This window comes from Bos javanicus, chromosome 16, assembly GCF_032452875.1.
Source record: "Bos javanicus breed banteng chromosome 16, ARS-OSU_banteng_1.0, whole genome shotgun sequence".
NCBI lineage: Eukaryota > Metazoa > Chordata > Mammalia > Artiodactyla > Bovidae > Bos > Bos javanicus.
This window is the reverse complement of record NC_083883.1, coordinates 61,989,258-62,009,286: the sequence shown is the minus strand read 5'-3', so window position 1 is coordinate 62,009,286 and position 20,029 is coordinate 61,989,258. Positions and strand designations below refer to the sequence as shown.

Below are 20,029 nucleotides of genomic sequence, written 5' to 3'. Positions count from 1 at the left end.
ATGAAACATCTACATACCAAACAGATGTGGGACTGAGATTGGGGACTGACTGCAAAGCATGAGGGAACTTTTAAGAGTGCTGGATATTTCTTGATTATGGTGGTGTTTATAGGGATAGAAAGATATGATAAAGAAATATACCTAGGACTTCCCTGGGGCTTGGTGGTAAAGAGTGTGCCTGCCAATATAAGAGACACAGGTTCGATCCTTGGTCCAGGAAGATCCCACATGCTATGGAGCAACTAAACCTGTGTGCCACAACTACTGAGCCTGTGTTCTACAGCCCAGGAGTCACAACTACTGAATCCACGTGCCACAACTAGTGAAGCCTGCACACCTGGAGCCTGTGCTCGGCAACAAGAGAAGCCACTGCAATGAAAAGCCCATGCACCGCATGGGGTAGCTCCTGCCCACTACAACTAGAGAAAAGCCCGCACAGGGTAACAAAGACCCAGCACAGTCATAAATAAATAAATAAGAAATATACACAGATGCCTATACCTACATATTTGTCAAAAATCATAAAACTGTATACTTAAAAGGGATAAATATTATTGTAAATATACATACACACACATTATTGTAAATATATATTAGTATACATTACATAATCTTTTTAAAAAGATTACTCGGGGGAAAAAATATAGAGTTCTTTTGCATCTTTTGCCCCTGTATCACTGACCTGGACAACACATTACAATAAATGATGCCTCATTTCAATAGGGTATGGCCCTCACTGAAAGTCACTTATTAAAAGCATGCATTTGCTAGATGTTAGAGACCCACTACTGCTAAGACCAAAGGTACTCAGGCTGACTAAAAAGACCTAAAGGAAAAGTGCTGTCAGTGGCTCTTACCTCACAGATCTGGCGTGCTGCATTTGTGGTCAGGCGAGCGGTCTCTGTTTGCTGAGTGGCTATTTTACATGTTGCTTCCTGCAGGACTTCAGTCATATCCCGTTGTGACTTAACCACCTGCTGTAATGATTCCGCATGGACCTGTTAATAAAAGTGGGGGAAAGATAACTTTCTTTATGTCTAATTTCATCCTATCCAAATTAGTTTTAACATGTAAATCAGTTTCATGGATCAACTGCCTTGTTGAGGCGGGGGGGACCAAACTTTGACTATCTGGATTTCACGTCTTAAAATTTAGAGTTTAAAATCTGGAATCTTAAAATCACTGCTGAAGTTTAAGTCTTAACTCCACTCTTTACAAGTTGATGTGTCTGTAGACAAGTAACTACCATGTACTTCCGTTTCCATTTCTCTAAATTGAGGATAAATCTTGACGTGACTACTTAAATTTCACAAGGTGGCTATTAGAGTCAAATGACATAAAATCAACTCATGGGATAATGTACTAAAACATTATTATTTACATCTTTCCTTATGCCTCCTATAAAATTAAAAGAAATCTAAAGTGATTTCAAGGATAGAAATTTGTAAAAGAAGCTACCTGAGCTGCTTTGCTTCGGGTTTCTTCTAATTGTCGCTGACATTCCAGAGCCTCTTGTTCAGCCTTCAACTTCAAAAGGGCCAAGTCTCTTTCATGGCGTTGTTGCTGTGCCTTCAGAAATAAAGAAATGATCAACTATTAATTCTAAGATACTAAACTATTTTAATGCAGAAATTATATTAAATGGAAAGCTGTTTTCCTAACACAAATCTTTTGAAGCAACCCATGAGAGCCTAAAGGAAAGAGAGTAAATAGCATACACATCAACCCTTTATTATTTATCTAAAGTATTTAGTTGCACTCATCTCACACGCTAGTAAAGTAATGCTCAAAATTCTCCAAGCCAGGCTTCAGCAATACGTGAACCGTGAACTTCCTGATGTTCAAGCTGGTTTTAGAAAAGGCAGAGGAACCAGAGACCAAATTGCCAACATCTGCTGATCATGGAAAAAGCAAGAGAGTTCCAGAAAAACATCTATTTCTACTTTATTGACTATGCCAAAGCCTTTGACTGTGTGGATCACAGTAAACTGTGGAAAATTCTGAAAGAGATGGGAATACCAGACCACCTGATCTGCCTCTTGAGAAATTTGTATGCAGGTCAGGAAGCAACAGTTAGAACTGGACATGGAACAACAGACTAGTTCCAAATAGGAAAAGGAGTACATCAGGGCTGTATATTGTCACCCTGTTTATTTAACTTATATGCAGAGTACTTCATGAGAAACGCTGGACTGGAAGAAACACAAGCTGGAGTCAAGATTGCCAGGAGAAATATCAATCACCTCAGATATGCAGATGACACCACCCTTATGGCAGAAAGTGAAGAGGAACTAAAAAGCCTCTTGATGAAAGTGAAAGTGGAGAGTGAAAAAGTTGGCTTAAAGCTCAACATTCAGAAAACGAAGATCATGGCATCTGGTCCCATCACTTCATGGGAAATAGATGGGGAAACAGTGGAAACAGTGTCAGACTTTATTTTTCTGGGCTCCAAAATCACTGCAGATGGTGACTGCAGCCATGAAATTAAAAGACGCTTACTCTTTGGAAGGAAAGTTATGACCAACCTAGATAGCACATTCAAAAGCAGAGACATTACTTTGCCAACAAAGGTTCGTCTAGTCAAGGCTGTGGTTTTTCCTGTGGTTATGTATGGATGTGAGAGTTGGACTGTGAAGAAGGCTGAGCACTGAAGAACTGATGCTTTTAAACTGCGGTGTTGGAGAAGACTCTTGAGAGTCCCTTGGACTGCAAGGAGATCCAACCAGTCCATTCTGAAGGAGATCAGCCCTGGGACTTCTTTGGAAGGAATGATGCTCAAGCTGAAACTCCAGTACTTTGGCCACCTCATGCGAAGAGTTGACTCAATGGAAAAGACTCTGATGCTGGGAGGGACTGGGGGCAAGAGGAGAAGGGGACGACAGAGGATGAGATGGCTGGATGGCATCACTGACTTGATGGACGTGAGTCTGAGTGAACTCCGGGAGTTGGTGATGGACAGGGAGGCCTGGCGTGCTGCAATTCATGGGGTCGCAAAGAGTCGGACATGACTGAGCGACTGATCTGATCTGATCTGAAAGTATTTAGTGACCACCACCTGTTTGTCAAATAATATAACAGAAAAAAATTTCCAAGGCATACAGAACTAAGAACTGATATCAAAAAGCTTGTTTAAAACAAAAGTTACAGGCAGCTCTTTGGAGGACATTAAAACATCCTACATGTAAAAATAAAAATAATGCTTCATAAGTCACAATTTTATGACTCCTTTGACTTTGCAGGAGCAGCTTCATTAAAACGTCACCCCAAAGGTCTCCTTTTTAACACTTTCTTACAATTATTCCATATAATGTTATCTATAAATTTATATATTATTATCTCTTCTAGAATGGTGCTAAATAATATAGATTCTCTAAAGGTGGTAAGTTTACATATGAAGTCATACAATGCCCTGGCCATATGTGGAAACCTGGAGTTACAATAAATCCCTAAAATACTACATAGTATCAGTGGTTCAGATTTCAAGGAAAAGATGGCAGCTGCAAAAGGGCTATTTCTCAATCCATTGCTTTTTTAACAAAGGTGGAATTAGCTCCTCTCCACTGTTCGCCAGTGAGCATTTAGAAGTGTCTGGAGAGCTTTTACTGTCACAATGAATGGACAGCACTGTTGTTATTTACTGCGAGGAGTGAAGGAAGGCTGAATAGTTCCACTCAAAAAAACTATCTAGATATTTTAAGATGGAACTAGAAAATCAAATTAAAAATAAAAGAAAAGATTTATCGTCAAAAAGACATAAAATTTAAGAATAACTTTTAAAAAGTGTAACATCTCTACACTGAAAATTACAGTTGAGAGAAATATCTAAAAATCCTAAACAAACAGAGAAAGATATTATGTTCATGAACTACAAGATGCAATACTGTTAAGATGTGAATTCTTCCCAAACTGATCTGTAGATTCAATGTCAATCAAATCAAAATTACACCAGGCTTTTAAAAAACTGTGGTAGAACCTGACAAACTGATTCTAGAAGTTAGATAGAAAAAAACAAAGAAAAGTTGAAATCATCTTGAGGGAAGAACAAAACTGGAGTAATTACAGCCTGATTTCAAGACCCACTATGGGAGAGAGGGATAAATTTGGAGATTGGGATTAACATATACACACTACTATATATAAAATAGATAATTAAATAACTAATAAAGACCCACTGCATAGCACAGGGAACTTTACTCAATAAACTGTAATGGCCTAAATGGGAAAAGAACCTAAAAAAGAGTGGCTATTATGCATATGTATAACTGATTCACTTTGCTGTACACCCGAAACAGCACGTTGTAAATCAGCTATATTCCAATAAAAAATTTTTAATTGAAAAAATAAAAGAAAGAAGAAAAAAGACTCACTCTGAAGTTATTGTAAAACAGTATGGTACTAGACAAATAGGTCAATGGAAAAGAACAGAATGCAAAAGCAGACCAACACATATATGATTACTTAATTGTTGATAAAGGTGTCAAGGTAATTTAAGAAAATGGTGCTAGTACAACCAAACATCTGAATGGGAGGGAAAGGATTAACTTTGACCCATTTCTCACAATTCTTAATTAACTTGAAATAGCTCACACACTTAAATATAAAGGCAAAACTATAAAGTTTTGGGGAAAAACATAAAAGAATATCTTTGTTAGAGTATCTTAATATCTTAGGGTAAGGAAAGATTTCTTAGAATACAAAGAGCACTACCCATAAAAGAAAAAAATTAAAAATTGACTTCATCAAAATTAAAATCTTCTGCTCTTCAAAAAACAGAGTTTAAAAAAATGAAAAGGCAAGGCTAGGGTGTGAGTGAAAGTGAAAGTCACTCAGTCATGTCCAACTCTTTGTGACCCCATGGACTACAGAGCCTATGGAATTCTCCAGGCCAGAATACTGGAGTGGGTAGCCTTTCCGTTCTCCAGGGGATCTTCCCAACCCAGGGACCAAACCCAGATCTCCCACATTGCAGGCACAGCTGAGCCAGCTGAGCCACAAGGCAAGCCCAAGAATACTGGAGTGGGTAGTCTATCCCTCCTCCAGTGGATCTTTGTGACCCAGGAATCGAATTGGGATCTCCTGCACTGTAGGAGGATTCTGTACCAACTGAACTATCAGGGAAGCCCCAAGTCTAGGATGGAAAGCAGTATTAGAGATATATCTGAAAAGGATTTGTTCTAGAACATATAAAGAACTCCTACAACTCAATAATTAAAAGACAAATATCCCAATTATCAAAGAGGCAAATGATTTGCTCACATATTCACAAAAGAAGATACAAGAAGAATCATAAATATACCAAAAGATCAATTTCATCAGTCATAAAAGAAATGCAGATTAAAAACCATAATGAGATACTACCTCACCCTCACTAGAATGACTAGAATACACAATAACAGCAAAGAAACAACACAACTAGAACTCTCATATAACTGCCATCAGAGTATAAGATGTTACAATTATTTTGGAAAAAAGAATGGCATTTTCTCATAAATATATACTTAACCCAAGCAATTACACTCCTAAGTATTTAAGCAAGAAAAGTAAATTTTGTATCGTACACAGAGAATTGGAAAAAAAAATTTCACAGCAGGAATATTTATGATAGCCAAAAGCTGGAAATAATACAAATGTACACCAACAAAGAGAATGGATAAATGAATTTTATCCATTCATCCATTTAAATATTTATCCATTTAAATTCATCCAAATGAATTTAAATGGATAAATATACGTGATATAACCATCAGTGGAATGTTACTCAGCAAAAAAACCAAAAGCACCATACATGCAACAAAATGGATCAATCTTAAAAATGTTATGCTGCATAAAATAAACTAAACACAACACATTACAAAGTATACTTCCATTTTATGAAGTTCTAGAACTGGCAGAAGGAGAAGGCAATGGCACCCCACTCCAGTACTCTTGCCTAGAAAATCCCATGGACGGAGGAGCCCGGTGGGCTGCTGTCCGTGGGGTCGCTAAAGAGTCGGACACGACTGAGCGACTTCACTTTCATTTTTCACTTTCATGCATTGGAGAAGGAAATGGCAACCCACTCCAGTGTTCTTGCCTGGAGAATCCCAGGGACGGGGGAACCTGATGGGTTGCCATCTATGGGGTCACGCAGAGTCAGACACGACTGAAGCGACTTAGCAGCAGCAGCAGAACTGGCAGAAATAAACTATGGTGATATGAATCAGAATACTAATTGCCTCTGGGTGGTGAGATTAACTGAAAAGGGGCCTGGGTGAACCTTCTGGAGTGATAAAAGTGTAATACATTTTGATTAAGGTGGTTGTTACATGCTCAAAATTCATCAAATTATACACTTAAAATCTGTGTATTTTATTATATGCAAATGTCACCTCAGGTTTTTTTTTTTTAAGATACCAATAGCATCTCCACCAAGGAACACTAAGATTTTTGTTAGCTTCCTTAAGGAAAAGTCCTATTATCCTGGTACTACCAAACACTTAGAGCTCAGAAACTTTTCAGTACAAATAAAGTATTAAAAAAACAAAACAAAACTAAGTCATTTCTGACTTGTCACACAAAAAGAGAAAATATTGAAATATTTTGATAAGCCAATTTTCACACTGTAACAAAAAAAGGTAAAGAATGTGGAAAATGAAGTATTTGAAAGAGAATGACTGTATTACTGTTCTGTTGCCAAATACTGCATGTTTAATTATCTTTTTAGCATATGACAGTTTTTCTCAAGATTATTTATAGGTACTGTGTGACAAGACTATTTTTTCTACTTAGCACTTTAAAGTTTCGTGTTTTCTTTTTAACTCATCATTAAGATCATTTTAAATAGCAAAGAAAAGAGGAAAAAAAACACAGAAAGCTAAAGAAAATTCCACAAATACCTTTATGATCTGAGCCAGAGACACGCTCTCCTGTTGAGCAAGTGAAACTCCTCTAACTCTTTCTACATCTGATAGTTGACGCACGGACTCCTCAATGGCACTCAAGTAACTGAGTTCTGCTGCCATCCGATGCTGGAGGCCAGCAGGAGAAAAGCGCTTAGAACCTGGAAGACATATAATTGTCATATATAAAAGTTCATGTGAAATTACATCTGATTTCTAAAATTCATTTCTTATCTTAAGGTCCAAAAACAAGTCTGCTATCCTTTGTAGGAAAGACAGTGACGTTTTAGTACATAGTATTCTACTAGCTACTTTTTTTGAGTGTGTATGCATGTGAACGTACGTATAAACCATGCCAGTGTACATAATACATACACAAGACACATTTTTCAAGTGTCTTTTGACTGATGCTGGCTAGATGGGAAAAGTCACCACTACTGAATCTCTCATGCTTTTCAATATTTATTTTCTGGCACAATTTTTGTTTAATACTTCAAATAGTAATTGCATTCACTTGAAGTAACATTCCTCTATGGTTTAACTGAAATAAATTTTTAGAAATAAATTCATATCCTATTTTTAAAATTACAGCTGCATGGATCTACTTGCCTGGTGTTGACGCCATCTCTGTTGTCGTTCTGCTGGCAGCCAGGTTCACATCAGCAAAAGTTGCATTAGGCTTAAACCCTGTTGGAGTCACTACTATTGAGGATTTAGATCTTTCTAATGAAGTTCCTGGAAGGTCAAACTGCAACAGTTTCTGAGAACTTGGAGATATGGGAGAAGTTGGAGTTTTCTGAGATCTTCCCTTATCTGATGAGACACTACAAGTTTGTTTCATAAAGACATTAGAGACAGGAAATCTACTTCAAAAACCATCTAAACAATAAGAACAACATGCAAAACTTATTAACATTAGCTTTAAAAAGCTTTGATTTATTCATTTTAACAGAGTTGCTACACTGAATAAATGACTATAAATACTCCTTTTATTGCTAGATTTACAGAGGGGAAAAAGCTAGGGACAAGCCCTGCTCAAAATAATATGGAAAAGGAGTCTTTTGATTAAATTGGGACTAAACTCCTTCCTCTACAATGTAATTTACTATGAATCACTTATTTTAGTAGCAGGCAAAATCCTCTAGAATACTAAAATCTTATATAGCAATAAAATTACAAACATATAAAAAAAGCAAGGTAAAGCCTATTTCATAAAAATACCTTAAAATGTCTCTGAAAGAGAATATCATTTTATGTTAAAAAATTTAAAATGACAAAACTACTTTTGTTATTACTTTTATTAACCAAAAAGTCACAGCAAAGTTTCATACTAACCATCTCTAAAAATATATGTCCATTTGTTTCTTTCCACTTTTTAATGCTATAGTTCTTTCCTGAACTTTCTAAGAAGTAACCTCTCATAGCAGTTTTATTAAAACAACTCAAAGCATTTAATTCAACACAAGGCACAGGTCAAGTCCTTCTTTGATAAATTAAGCTCATTAAAGGTAATGTTTCTGATAACAAAAAGCATGTTGCTTTGCACTAAAGATTTATATACTGACTCAAATATCCTATAAAGCATGTTAGCAGTTAGCATATTTCAACATACTAAAGCAAGCTTACTTTTAGCTTTAATAAAACTATGACATGGTTTTAAAAGGTAAAAATTTCTCTTATACCAGCATTTAAATTTGAATAAAAGTAGTCTTCAGAGGCACTTACTAGCTTCCAGTAACCTTTAATTTTCTGAAGTTTAGAGAAATACTGTTTTTAACAGTCTGACAATTTATAGAACATAGAAAGAATTATCACTGCTTCTGTTTCCTAATAGATTTCCCTGAAAGAATTCCAACACAATATTAAAACAAAGTATTCATAAGAGGAGAGGGAAAAAGTTGGCTTAAAGCTCAACATTCAGAAAACAAAGATCATGGCATCCAGTCCCATCACTTCATGGCAAATAGATGGGGAAACAGTGGCAGACTTTATTTTTGGGGGCTCCAAAATCACTGCAGATGGTGATACAGCCATGAAATTAAAAGACAGTTACTTCCTGGAAGAAAAGTTATGACCAACCTAGACAGCATATTAAAAAGCAGAGACATTACTTTGCCAACAAAGGTCCATCTACTCAAGGCTATGGTTTTTCCAGTAGTCATGTATGGATGTGAGAGTTGGGACTATAAAGAAAGCTGAGCGCAGAAGAATTGATGCTTCTGAACTGTGGTGTTGGAGAAGACTCTTGAGAGTCCCTTGGACTGCAAGGAGATCCAACAAGTCCATCCTAAAGGAAATCAGTCCTGAATGTTCACTGGAAGGACTGATGCTGAAGCTCAATATTCCAATTGCTGAAACTCCAATACTTTGGCCACCTGATGCGAAGAGGTGACTCATTTGAAAAGACCCTGATGCTGGGAAAGATCGAAGGCAGGAGGAGAACGGGATGACAGAGGATGAGATGGTTGGATGACATCACTGACTCAATGGACGTGAGTTTGAGTAATCTCCGGGAGCTGGTGATGGACAGGGAGGCCTGGCGTGCTGCAGTCCATGGGGTCACAAAGAGTCCGATATGACTGAGCAACTAAACTGAACTGAACTGACTCATAAGATAAATCTCACCATATGGATTTACAAGATGAATTCATATTTGCTCTGCAGAGACTTACCTAGACTAGCTGTTTCCAATGATATTAATAAGTTTTCTAAAATATAAAAAAGAAACAAAGGAAAAGAATGTGGACACAGAAAGTGTCTATAGCCAAATAAGACAATATAAGTTAAATAATTTTTTTAAAAAACTGGACTCCTTTGTATCAAATCCTTAAATTGTTTTATCCACTGTCAAATTCCATAGGTGAGGAAGTAGGGGGTCTAGACTATAGCATGGGGCATTTATCAACTTATTTGGCTCTGGAGTTTTAGAAATGTTTAACTTTGTAAATTTTGCCAGTTAAATCATCAGGTATCTCTTAAGGAAAGGTAAAGTTTTCTGAATTCCAAAATCATTGACAAAGAAATTAAAATTCAACTTTAGACACAGGAATGATGGTATTAATAATATGGCACTATCTGCAACATGAAAGCACTAAAAATGATTGTCTGTATGTAACACTGTATTGGAAAAAGCAAATAGTTTTAAAGTAAAAAAATAAGTCCATGCCTTCTCAGAGCTTAAATTTCCAGAAGAACAGAACCAGCATAGCAGATAAAAGTCATGGAGACAGAGCAGGAATTGTACATGAAGCAATAGTTATTTGTAAGCAATAGGCTAAGTGCATAATATATTACAGTGTGCAAGTTACACAATCAATTTAAGAGATTTCAAAATCTAATTGTCTAATAAGTTGAGCACAAGCGAAAAGTTCAGAGGTACAAATAAACAATGATACCAAAAGGGTACTAAGTGGTTATGTTTAAAGAGTGGAAGAATACAGTTGAGAAGAAAAATTGCATAAACAAAGGAAGTAAGACAGTCTTTGGTAGCCTAGTGATAACACTTCAAATAAAGTTAAGCTCTAAGTGTTGATCTGTCGGGTAATTGTGAGCTCCAGAGTATTCTAAGGAGAGTAGTTGCTTGGTCAAATGACTGAGTGAAGAAAACAACTGTGAAAATTGTGTTTGGAATAGAAGGGTGGATTGTGCTAGAGGCAAAGAATTCCTGTAGCAGTAGCTATAATAGTTTAGGTGAGAGATGAGTATATTCTATAATATAAAGACTAGAGCTATGAACAAAACTATAAAAAATACATAAATTTACTAAGTGAATTCTCTGAGCATCAATGATATTATAACTTTAATGAAATACAAATTCCAGTATAAAATATGCATAACTTTACCTCAAAGAATGCCCAGAAATTTCTTCCAAAGTGCTATCGGTATCAAGAGTCTGCTCATAATCTTTCACAGAAAGTTTGCTACTGGTCCCAGATTTCTTTCCTTGATGAGAGCCACGTTCTGAACCAGAGTGTACTTTTTCTTCATCAACAAGTGAGTTCTGAATATTTCCAGTGAGTGAATCTAGCCCTGTAAAGTAAATTTCTTATAAAACTGATTCCCAGTATTAGAAGCTACTAAGAGATAACACCTAGATTTCAATAAAATAATGAAAAACACAAACCAGAATATCTTAAAATGGACTTTAATGCAGTTCTTTCTTTACTTCCATATAAGGGAAGTGACATTTCTTCCATTAACATCTACTTGCTATTAAAAAATAAACTGTTTTTAAATCAAATGGTTCAGAAAAAAGACAAGCATATTAAATAAGAATGAAGTACTACTCCATCCCTATAAGAAAGTAACCACCACCACATTTTTAAGGGTAAAACTCAGAGGTGAGAGAAAAAGGTTATCAACTGTCAACTAAACTACATAATCCTTTTGAAAAACTCTATGGTAAGAACTACGCACCCAGATTTACAAAACTGTTCATATTCTCTGAACAATTATTCTCTGATTCAAAATAATTTTACTTATATGGGTATCTTAAGGAGACTGTTGAAACAAAAGTTGTACATGACATTCAAAGTATAACTTTATAATTAAAAAAATTTCAACCTCCATTACCAGCAATAGAATTGTCTAAATTACATAGATAATAGTAACTTGAATAAAGAAACAGCTTTTTGTAATTTGAACACATACATTACCTTATTGCTCTTAAACACCTTATGAAGTAGGTATTGTATGTTTAATTTGCTGATGCAGTAACTAGAGATCTATGAGGCTAAATAACTTAAGGAATCATGGTTGACAGCAGAAATAGGACATAAACCCAGACTTTAGGGCATTGTTCATCTTGATGATATGCTTCAATAGCAGCAAAGAAAAATGCACGCTATGTTTAAAAAAAAAAAAAAAGGCACAAAAGAACCGTGTACACATTTTAATGGCAGCTAAATTTTTTTTAATCTGGTTTTTAAATGGTTAAAGATCAAAAGACAATGGAAAAGTAAAAAACAAATTATGCTGCACTCCCATGTTCATAGCAGCATTATTCACAATAGCCAAAAGGCAGAAGCAACTCAAATGTCCTTCAACAGTGACTGCATAAGCAGAACTGGTATATACATATAATGAAATATTATTCAGTCTTAAAAAAGGACATTTTGACACATGTTACAACATGCATGAACTTTGACAACATTACGCTAAATAAAACAAGCCATTTGGTCACAAAAGAACAATAGTATCATTACATATCTAAATGAGGTACCTAGAATAGACAAATTCATAGAAACACAATGGCAGAGGGGAGAATGAAAGCTATTATTTAGTGGGCATAGAGTTCTAGTTTGGAATAATGAAACAGCTGTGATGAATGAAATGGTGACAGTGGCACACTGTGAATGTACCTAATGATACTGAACTACACACTTAACCACATAGACAGAAAGTAGAATGGGGGCTGCCAGGGGCTGGAAAGGGGGGAACAGGGAATCACTGTTTAATAGGTATAGAGAGTTTCAGTACAGGAGGATGAAGTAGTTCTGGAGGTGGATAGTAGTGAAACTTAGTTGTAAACAGTGTGAATAAATTAAATGCCACTGAATGGTTCACTTAAAAATGGTTAAAATGGCAAATTTTATGTCAGCTATGTTTGTCACACAGAAAATAAATTTTAAAATTAAGCTACATTATTCTGTAGTGATGGTAATAAAGTAACAATTTTTCATCAAAATTTGGTTTGAAAAGGAAAAATTTGAACAGTCTTACCATGTGAAAAATATTAAACCCAAGTACCAAAGAAATGCAAATCAATGAGATGCCATTTTTCAATATCAGATTAGCAAATATTTTTGAAGTAATGTAACCTTGACTGTCATTCAGCACACACATGAAATAATACTCACACACCATTTTCATGGGAGTGCAAACTCATATATTCTTTGTTTTTTAATTTATTAATTGGAAGAAAACTGCTTTACAACATTATGACAATTTCTGCCATACAACAATGTAAATCAGCCATAGTTATACATACATCAACTCCCTCTTGAGCTTCCCTCCCCTCCCCGCATCCTACTCCTTTAGATCATCACAGATCACCTGGCTGGGATCCCTGTGTTATATAGCAACTTCTCACCAGCTATCTATTTTACACATGGTAGTGTATATATGCTGATGCTACTTTCTCTATTTGTTCCACTGTCCTTCCTCCACTGTGTCCACAAGTCTGTTCTCAGTATCTGCATCTCCATTCCTTCCCTAAAAATAGGTTCATCAATATCACTTTTCTAGATACCATTTATGTGCAATAATATGATATTTCTCTTTCTGATTTACTTCACTCTGTAAATCTACCACCTAACTAGAACTGGCTCAAATTCATTCTTTTTTTTACGGCTGAGTATATTCCATTGTGTGTGTGTATATGTATATGTGTGTGTGTGTGTGTGTATGCCACATCTTTATCCATTCATCTGTCAATGGACATCCAGATTACTTCCATATTCTAGCTATTGTAAATAGTGCTGCAATGAACTGGGATACATGTGTCTTTTTCATTTATGGTTTTCACACAGTATATGACCAGTAGTGGAATTGCTAGGTCATATGGTAGCTTTATTCCTAGTTTTTTAAGGAATCATATATCCTTTCTTAAGGACAACTCAAAAAATACATAAAAATAATTTTCCAGCCAAACCCTTGACAGCAGAATTCTTCATAGCAATTTATCCTAGGAAGCTACGTGAGGATGTATACAATGAATTAAATATGCTAGTCAGTATATCATAATGAGGAGAAAAATACAAATAGGACTGTCCATCAATTAGAAAGGATTCTACAATCTAAAATCTATTTATGACCCCTAGGATAGAAACAAGCTGTTAATACTGGTTATCTCTAACTTTACCATAATAAAGATGCACTCTTATAGAATAAAAACAATTCATTCACTTAATATATTATTTTTTAAAATACACAATTTAAAAACTGTTCATTTCAAAAAACTAGAAATCGTAGACAATACAATGGTCTATGCAAGAAAGATCTAAACTCCATTCAAGGGACCTATATGCAAAGAAATCATCTGCCCCTAGTTTAAAAGATTTCCAAATGAAAGTATATTTATATGTTTTAAAGTTAAATTAACATAATTTTTTTCTTATGATTACCACTTTCATCTACTATTTTCATCAACATTGAGGAAGTGAGTGAGCATGCACTCTTTTTCACCACCAGATCGAAGTATATGCAACAAAATGTATACATCTTAGAACTTTGGGATAAGATACTAAGTTTAAGTTGATGCTGTGGTAAGTAAAATATATGGGTTTTCTTAAGGCACTGTGAGAAGGAATCAGGGAAACTGAAAACCATAAAAAATTACCTGTATTTCACCTAATCAAGGATTAGCTTATAATTTTTAAAACTTACACTGAATCATATTGTTTACGCTCATAATTTAATATATCATGATATCTTAAGTTGTACAATATATTATAGTAAAACATAAACTTGATTTATAAGTTAGAAGTCAGAATCTAGGTTTTGCCAATAACTAGTTAGTAACCTTCAGAGAAGGCCATGGCACCCCACTCCAGTACTCTTGCCTGGAAAATCCCGTGGACAGAGGAGCCTGGTAGGCTGTAGTCCATAGGGTTGTGAAGAGTCGGACACGACTAAGCGACTTCACTTTCACTTTTCACTTTCATGCATTGGAGAAGGAAATGGCAACCCACTCCAGTGTTCTTGCCTGGAGAATCTCAGGGATAGGGGAGCCTGGTGGGCTGCTGTCTATGGGGTCACACAGTTGGACATGACTGAAGCGACTTAGCAGCAGCAGTTAGTAACCTTAGGTGAGAAACTAACATAATAAAGCATAACAACTGCAAAATAAAAAAAACTGAGCAAAATCATTTCCTGAAATGTATTCTGCTGAATTTGTATGTAACATGCTAACTGAAGAAATGATTCTGTGGTCAAATAAATCTGAAAAATACCACACTATAGTCTCATCCTCATCCTAAATAATCCATATCAGCATATTAAAAGTATTGATAAGTCCTGTTAGAAAGAAGCCTGTTTCACTCTAAAAGCATTTCCCAGGTTTGTGGAATCATGGGAGTTCTTTTGTTCTCAGAACACCTATGAAGCGGCCTATTGCAGTGAATCAGTATTTCACAAGAAAAGACAGGCTTTGAGAAGTGTTGATAAAATGATGTCTAATGTTCCAATCTGTTTTAAAGAACACTTCCAATGCGCAAGAGAGTTATACCTCTCCTTGCCAGAGACAACACAAAAAAAGAAAACTACAGCAAAGTATCACTGATGAACACAGGTGCCAAAATCCTCAACAAAATTTCAGCAAACAGAATTCAGTAACACATCAAAAAGCTCATACACCATGATCAAGTTGGGTCTATTCCGGTGATGCAAGGATTCTTCAATATACGCAAATCAATCAATGTGATACACCATATTAAACTGAAAGACAAAAACCATATGATAATCTCAATAGCCACAGAAAAAGCCTTTGACAAAATTCAGCACCCATTTATAACTAAAATCTTCAAAAAATGGGCATAGAAGGAATGTACCTCAACATAGTAAAGATCATATATGATAAGCCTATAGCAAACATTATTCTCAATAGTGAAAAACTGAAAGCTTTCCCCCTAAGGTCAGGAACAAGACAAGGGTGTCCACTTTCACCATTATTATTCAACATAGTTCTCAAAATCCTAGCTACAGCAATCAAAGAATAAAAAGAAATAAAAGGAATCCAGATTGGAAAAGAAGAAGTAAACCCTACATAGAAAACTCTAAAGATAGTATCAGAAAATTACTAGAGCTAATCAGTGAGGTTAAGAAAAGTTGCAGGAAAAAAAAAAAAAAAGTTGCAGAATACAAAATCAATATACAGAAATCACTTGCATTTCTATATACTAACAATTAAAAAACACAAAGAGCAATTAAGGAATCAATCCCATTCATCATTGCAACAAAAAGAATATCTAGGAATAAACTTACCTAAGGCCACTCGTGCCTGGAGAATCCCATGGAGGGAGGAGCCTGGTAGGCTACAGTCCATGGGGTCGCAAAGAGTCGGACATGACTGAGCGACTTCACTTTCACTTTCAAGGAGACAAAAGAACTATACACAGAAAACTGTATGAAACTGATGAAAGAAATCAAAGATGACATAACCAGATGGGAGAGACATTCCATGTTCCTGGGTAGGAAAGTGAAAATGACTATGCTACCAAACACAACCTATAGATTCAATACAATCCCTATCAAATTACCAATGGCATTTTTCACAGAACTAGATCAAAAAATTTCACAGCTCATATACAAACACAAATAACCCCAAATAGCCAAAGCAGTCTTGAGTAAGAAGGATAGAGATGGAGGAATCAACCTTCCTGACTTCAGATTATATTACAAAGTTACAGTTATCAAGACAGTATGGTACTGGCACAAAAACAGAAATATAGACCAATGGAACAAGACAGAAAGTCCAGAAATAAACCCATGCACCTATGGGTACCTTATCTTTGACAAAGGAGGTAAGAATATACAATGGGGAAAGACAGCCTCTTCAATAAATGGTGCTGGGAAAACGGGACAGCTACATGTAAAAGAATAAAATTAGAACACTTCCTAACACCATCCACAGAAACAAACTCAAAATGGATTAAAGACCTAAATGTAAGACCAGAAACTATAAAATTCTTAGAGGAAAACATAGGCAGATCACTCAGTGACATAAATCAAAAAGATCCTGTATGACCCACCTCCTAGAGTAATGGAAATAAAAACCAAAGTAAACAAGTGGGACCTGATTAAACTTAAAAGCTATTGCACAGCAAAGGAAGCTATAAGCAAGGTGATAAGACAACCCTCAGAATGGAAGAAAATAATAGCAAATGAAACAACTGATAAAGGATTAATTTCCCAAATATACAAGCAGCTCATTCAACTCAATGCAAGAAAAACAAACCACCCAATCAAAAAGTAGGGAATAGACCTAAACAGACATTTCTTCAAAGAAGACATAAAGATGGCTAACAAACACATGAAAAGATGCGCAACATCGCTCATTATTAAAGAAATGCAAATCAAAACCACAATGAGATATCACCTCACACTGGTCAGAATGGCCCTCATCAAAAAGTCTACAAACAATAAATGCTGGAGAGGGTGTGGAGAAAAGAAACACTCTTGCACTGTTGGTGGGAATATAAATTGATACAGTCAATATGGAAGACAATATGGAGATTACTTAAAAAACTAGGAATAAACCACCATATGACCCAGCAATCCCACTCGTAGGCATATACCCTGAGGAAATAAAAACTGAAAAAGACACATGTATCCCAGTTTCTTGCAGCACTATTTACAATAACTAGAACATGGAAGCAACCTAGATGTCCATCGACAGATGAATGGATAAAGAAGTTGTGGTACATACACACAATGGAATATTACTCAGCCATAAAAAAGGAACACATTTGAGTCAGTTCTGATGAGGTGGATGAACCTAGAACCTATTATACAGAGTGAAGTGAGTCAGAAAGAGAAAGATAAATATCTATTCTAATACACATATACAGAATCTAAAAAAATGTTACTGTAAGAATTTATATACAGGGCAGCAATGGAGAAACAGATATAGAAAATAGACTTATGGACATGGGGTGAGGGGAGGAGAGGGGAGGAAAGAGTAACATGTAAATTTACATTATCATATGTAAAACTGTCAGACAGACAACAGGAATTTGCTGTATGGCTCAGGAAACTCAAACAAGGACTCTATATCAACCTAGAGGTGTGGGATGGGGAGGGAGATGAGAAGGAGATTCAAAAGGGAGGGGATATATGCATACCTATGGCTGATTCATGTTGAGATCTGACAGAAAACATCAAAATTCTGTAAAGCAATTATCGTTCAATAAAAAAATTAAAATTAAAAGAAAAAAATCTCTCCTGGCAGTCTCACATTGGAAGTATAAAGTGGCACTAGCTTTCTGAAGAGCTATTCAGCAAAATGTATCCAAATTTTAAGCAAGTTATACTCATTGTCCATTATCTTCCTTCTAGGATTTTCTCTTAAAAGAACCAGATCAATGTGTAAAGATGCATTTGTAAGGCTATTCAATGCCTTACAGTGTTTATTATAGAAAATGCAGCAGTGTTTATTACAGAAAAGAAAGAATCTAAATGTCCAGCAATGGGGAACTGGATAACAAATTACAATACATTCAAACAACAGAACACTAGGTAGCCACTGGGCTTCCCGGGTGGCACAGTGGTAAAGAATCGGTCTGCAATGCAGGAGATGCGGGTTCGCTCTCTGTGTTTGGAAGATCCCCTAGAGAAAGAAACGGCAACCCACTACAGTATTCCTGCCTGGGAAATCCCATGGACAGAGGAGCCTGGTGGGCTACAGTCCATGGTGTTGCAGAAAGATTCAGACTTAGTGACTAAGCAACAAACAAGGAAGCCCTTAAAAAGGGTTAACCATATTTACTAACAGAGAAAGGTTTCTGTAACCCATTGACAGGAAAAAAAAAATCACATAAAATGTGATCTCATACATGTAACATTTTCTATTTACATATGCCTACTAACTGTCTAGAAGTATTCTCACTAAAAATGTTAACATTTCACATGCATTGAGATATCTATTCTTAAAAAAACAAAAACTACAAAACAAGCGTTAGTATATGTGTGGAGAAACTGGAACCCTTGTACATTACTGGTGAGAATGTAAAATGTTATAGCTAAAATATAGAAATGACTTTTTATCCAGCAAGTCTACAGTTGGATATATACACAAAAGAACTGGAAGTAGGGACTCAAACAGTATTTGTACACCAATGTTCATGTCCATATTACTCACAATAGCTAAAATGATGAAACAACCAAGATACCCATAAACTGATCAAAGAATACACAAAATGTGGTATATCCATATAATGGGATATTATTCAGCCTTAAAAAGGGAGGACATTCTGATACATGCAACAATGTGGATGAAATCTGAAGATGCTATGCTAAATGAAATAAGCCAGACACAAAAAGAATATCGGACGATGCCACTTATGTGAAGTACCTAGAGTAGTCAAATTTAGCAACAGAAAGTAGAACAGTGGTTAGCAGCAGCTCAGGGAAGGGAAATTACTGTTTAATGGGTTCCAAGTTTCAGCATGGCAGGATGAAAAAGTTCTGGAGTTGGGTAATGATGATGGTTGTGGAACACAATGAACATGCTTATTAACAGTACTGAATTCAACACTTGAAAATGGTTAAAATGATAAGTTTACATTATGTATATTTTATCACAGTAAAATAAAATAAAATCTAAAAAGACATTAACATTGGTTATCTCTAGGTGGAGGGAATACAGATGATTTTTCATTTTTAAATAGCTTTCTATATTTATACATTTGTCCTCCCCAGTCTTTTTTTTTTTTTTAACTCAACAAGCAATTTTTTACTATTAGAAAAAATAATTGTGGAAGCAAAATCATTCCCTAGAGACCATCCTGTGAATCTAAGAGGCCTTTGCCTAATGACTGTTATCTTCTCATCATTAGGCCTACTGAGCAAATTATAGCCAGTAGAACTGAGGGGACTGAAAGGTATTCTCAATTAGTCAAGAATGCCAAAGGGCCAGCTACTGTGGCAAGTACTGAGATGTACATATTATATATGTAGGCTTCAAAATTACCATAGAAAGCATTTATTATCATCTTCCCTTTGTAGATACAGAAATTTGACCATTATATTTAACAACACTCAGAAACATACAGGATACAAAGTTTTTAAAAAGCAGCTGCAAAATATTATTTCATTAAAATGCATGTGGGAGTGTGCCTGGTTTTATGTACATATTGGAAAAATAGGCACCAAAAACATCAATAGTAGTTATCTCTGAGGAGAAGAATCAACAGTGGTTTATAATTGTTGTTCTACAACTTTTAATATTTTACCATTGTTAATGTATTCCTTTCATAGTAAGCAAAAGATTTATAATGCTATATATCAAAAGGTATTATTGTAATGATAAGTAAGTATGAAAGTCAATTATACTATTATCATAACGAAGTTATCTAACTTATGAAATCAAATTGTTAACTTTAGATCAGTCACAAAGCCACTGGTAAAGAGAAAAAGATCATCACACAGATTCC

The 20,029-nt window shown here is 35.5% G+C and overlaps 1 protein-coding gene and 1 long non-coding RNA gene across 4 annotated transcripts in view; both read right to left on the bottom strand.

Moving 5' to 3' along the window:
- CEP350 (centrosomal protein 350) overlaps nt 1–20,029 on the bottom strand; it is a 160,848-nt gene that overhangs the window by 77,418 nt on the left and 63,401 nt on the right. For all 3 annotated transcript variants that reach the window (XM_061383371.1, XM_061383373.1, XM_061383372.1), the window contains exons 15-19: nt 10,721–10,907; nt 7,488–7,702; nt 6,876–7,039; nt 1,459–1,569; nt 858–998 (exon numbers count right to left, since the gene is read on the bottom strand). In XM_061383371.1, coding sequence (XP_061239355.1) covers nt 858–998; nt 1,459–1,569; nt 6,876–7,039; nt 7,488–7,702; nt 10,721–10,907 — 818 coding nt within the window. The remainder of the gene's footprint in view (nt 1–857; nt 999–1,458; nt 1,570–6,875; nt 7,040–7,487; nt 7,703–10,720; nt 10,908–20,029) is intronic.
- LOC133228053 (uncharacterized) lies at nt 11,768–20,027 on the bottom strand. Its single transcript, XR_009730041.1, has 2 exons — nt 15,861–20,027; nt 11,768–15,314 (listed from the first exon to the last, which is right to left on the bottom strand). It is a non-coding gene; the product is annotated as an uncharacterized LOC133228053 (long non-coding RNA).